This window comes from Atta colombica, unplaced genomic scaffold, assembly GCF_001594045.1.
Source record: "Atta colombica isolate Treedump-2 unplaced genomic scaffold, Acol1.0 scaffold153, whole genome shotgun sequence".
Classification (NCBI taxonomy): domain Eukaryota; kingdom Metazoa; phylum Arthropoda; class Insecta; order Hymenoptera; family Formicidae; genus Atta; species Atta colombica.
In genome coordinates, this window is record NW_017259243.1 from 3,768,087 (window position 1) to 3,771,606 (window position 3,520).

Below are 3,520 nucleotides of genomic sequence, written 5' to 3' on the forward strand. Positions count from 1 at the left end.
ATACATAATATAATTAAGATATATATATATTTTTTTTATTTCTTCTTTTAAGATGTATAAATTACATTTTTTTGTATATTTCTCTTTTTTTCTTTAATATTCTGTTATATCAATCTAATTTCTGCAAATTTAATTTCACAAGTCAACCTTTTTTATTAAAATTGTTAATTGAAAAATGAAACGTGCTTGTGATGAAATGTGCTGCAGGATTGACGAAAGCTAATACTAGCACACTACTAAATCCGGAGCATAATTATAATGGCGCCGAGAGATTATACTGTCCAGCGAACGCTTATGTTGGGAATCAACCAGTCGACCGACAAGACAGTTCTCTGCGACTGAGACAACTAAGATCCGAGATGATTCGAGTAGTGGCAATTCAAGGGCCACCTCTCAATGGTTACATCGTCACATCGGATGACGAACATCAAGTGAGTTCTATGTTGTTCTATGTCAACGAAATTAACTCCACTCAATATTGATAATTATGATTTGCCTGTCCAGAAATCTATTCGTTTATCATTGCATATCTTAGTAATTGGCGCGTTAATAGATTCAAGTCTTAATTATAAAAATTAAGGCATTGGATATAATGATTGTTTGTGTTCTTCATTTATTGTGATAAAAAAAATCAATGTATTTATAAATATTATTAAAATTCATCACTGCGATGGTTTAGTTTTAAATCACTCGAAAGACGAGTGATTTAATATCAATTATTTTATGTCAATTATTGCTGTTATTTCATTATTATAATATTTATCACTACGTTATATTTATAAAAATCAAGCCCAATGTGTAATATTATTTTCATCAAATTATCTAGCCGATTGGTAGCGATATTGATATGTCTACATTGCTTCGAATCAATTGATACGTGTTAAATATTATTTCTCTCATTATGCTTTTTAGACAGTGAGCTTCATATCTCATGGCCGTGATGGCCCTCTGGAGGTACATTCTGCGTGGTGTATCATATTTGAAAGCTTCTCTTAGTATAGAAAATCAATTTTGCAGTTTAATTACCTTAGCCATTTCGTATTTACTAAAATATTTCAAATTTAAATTTTATTTGATTTTGAGTGCAATGTCCAGTTCTTTAAATCCATGTTTCCCAATATAAACATTTCACTAATTTTAGGATTTAATAAAATAAGAAAAATATTCTTAAGTTATACCAAATAATAAAATAAAAAATAAAAGACAATGATAAACAATTTATAAAAAAGACATATTTAAGTGTTAATTACTATTGATCGACGACGAAGCAATTGGGAGACATCGATTCAATCATTTAGGTCTATCATATTTTAATGTTAATTAAATATGAAAATTCTTTTTCAAATTACTACAATTAATATATATATTACTAGCCTCTGACTGTTATCATATTAATATCGATCAATTTATTATTCTTTTATTAATAAAACAAATTGTTTTTATATAGAGCGATACTGTGGATCCACATGATATGAGAAGAGAATTTCTTACTGGATTCCACGGAAGTGCTGGGATAGCTATAGTCACTATTAACAAGGCAATACTTTGGACTGATGGTCGATATTATGTTCAAGCGAATCATCAGCTGAATTGCAACTGGATTTTAATGAAGCAAGGTGAACATGACGTGCGTAAATTAATTTAAATATTTTCATTATTTCCATATCAAAATTTTTCCTTATTTTATATTAAATTAATTTGCAAGTTTATCAATCATTGATTATTTGTGTATTAATTATATATGCATGTACACACACACACACACACACGCGCTCTCTCTCTCTCTCTCTCTCTCTCTCTCTCTCTCTCTCTCTCTCTCTCTCTCTCTCATTAATAAAATAATCTGTTGCAATAATAGATTCATACTTTTCTTGTCATAAATTCATTCTCAATGCTTTCACTCTTAATTATTATACATAACAGCTATTTATATGACTTAAATAATTAAAATTCAAAGATAACAATAAAATTCAGAATAATAATAGATTTGCTTTTTTTTATACATATATGTTTACTCATATAATTTAATTAAAATTTTGTAATAATTACATTAAAAATAACATTATAAAAATATGTTATTATTTAATATTTTTATTGTTTAAAAATATATAATAAATTATATATTTTTTATCTGATAAATTTTACTTTTGTTCTAATGATATCAAATGTTTTTTGTCCACTTCTGGGTATCAATCATGAAACTTTACCCCTAGGATGGAAAGTGAAAAATGAAAATTTTAATTATTGAAGTTAATGGAGAAATTTTTCACTTTTTACTTTTCAATCCTAAGAAAAAAGTTTCATGATTGATACTCAGATCACTGTTCTGGATGAGTAACCTCGCCGGTCCCCAGGTGGCGAGACTATCTAGGTTTAAGTTTAACTGTTCTATAATTTCCTAGATGGCTCCGCAGAAAGTTGTTTTCTCGTGTTTAAAATTTGATCACAACTACTATATCTAGGACGGTGCAGCGAGGAAATTTTAAGATCATACTTCACAGGATCAGTTCTGTAGGAGTTGATCTCATTCTCCCTCCCTAACATGGGAGTTGATGTAACCATGATGAGGAGAAATAGCCCTCTTCTCTGAGCGTGAGAACGACACGAATTCTCGATTTTTTTTTCGAGATTTCTGTCATCAATGATCGTTCACCCTTCGCATTCAATGTGAAGGGGATGGGAAGAAGGGCGTTCTGAGTGGTTATTTTTTTAAGTTCAAACAAAATTTTGTTCTACTTATATTTGAGTAATGATCATATAACTTTCTTTAGAAAAGTGAATATTTTTATATTTTACAAAAAATTTCACATTTCCACCCTAAAGAAAAAAAAAGTTATCATAATCGCGCTGGACAAACTAGTGCAAAAGGTACATGATGCTTTTTTTATAGTTGGATTTGCATTTTACTACCACTGTTAGTATACTAGCAAAATACCACAACATAGCAGCCATACAATAGCAAATCTAGCAGGAAAAAAAGACTTGTGTACCGCTGGCTTAATACGTCATTTCATCTGTTTAACATTTAGCAAACGACAAAGATACTATTAATAATTGCGTATTTCGCTAGATAGCACATCCAATGTAATCGGACCTAAAATATTAAAAATCTGTAACATTCGTTAACCTGCATTAGATTTTCAGCACTGGCAATGAATGTCAAAAGTCGGAACACTGCCCAGATGATACAATTTTTTCTATCGAACGCTATATTAGACATTTGTAATTATCATTGTCGTTCATTAAACATAAAACGAGAATAGAAGTGCTAGAAAGCGCTCAAATCGAAAATGTAACTTAAATTAAAAACGATATCAATGTTATAGAAAAAAGGAAATTATCTTCGATATAATTTAATAGATAAAGTATTAAACTCTCTATATAACATTACGAATATATTGAAAAGAATCAAGATCTTCATATCATCAATAAAATAATTTGCAACGAAACCAATTATAAATTTAAATCAATTATAAATTTTAAATAATATTAAGAATCTTTATTTTAGATCGTATATATA

At 28.8% G+C, this 3,520-nt stretch overlaps 1 protein-coding gene across 1 annotated transcript in view; it reads left to right on the plus strand.

Annotated features, from left to right (window-relative positions):
• LOC108685397 (xaa-Pro aminopeptidase 1-like) overlaps window positions 1-3,520 on the plus strand; it is a 34,281-nt gene that overhangs the window by 27,096 nt on the left and 3,665 nt on the right. Inside the window, exons 2-3 of the mRNA XM_018190162.1 lie at window positions 208-431; window positions 1,448-1,627. Coding sequence (XP_018045651.1) covers window positions 208-431; window positions 1,448-1,627 — 404 coding nt within the window. The remainder of the gene's footprint in view (window positions 1-207; window positions 432-1,447; window positions 1,628-3,520) is intronic.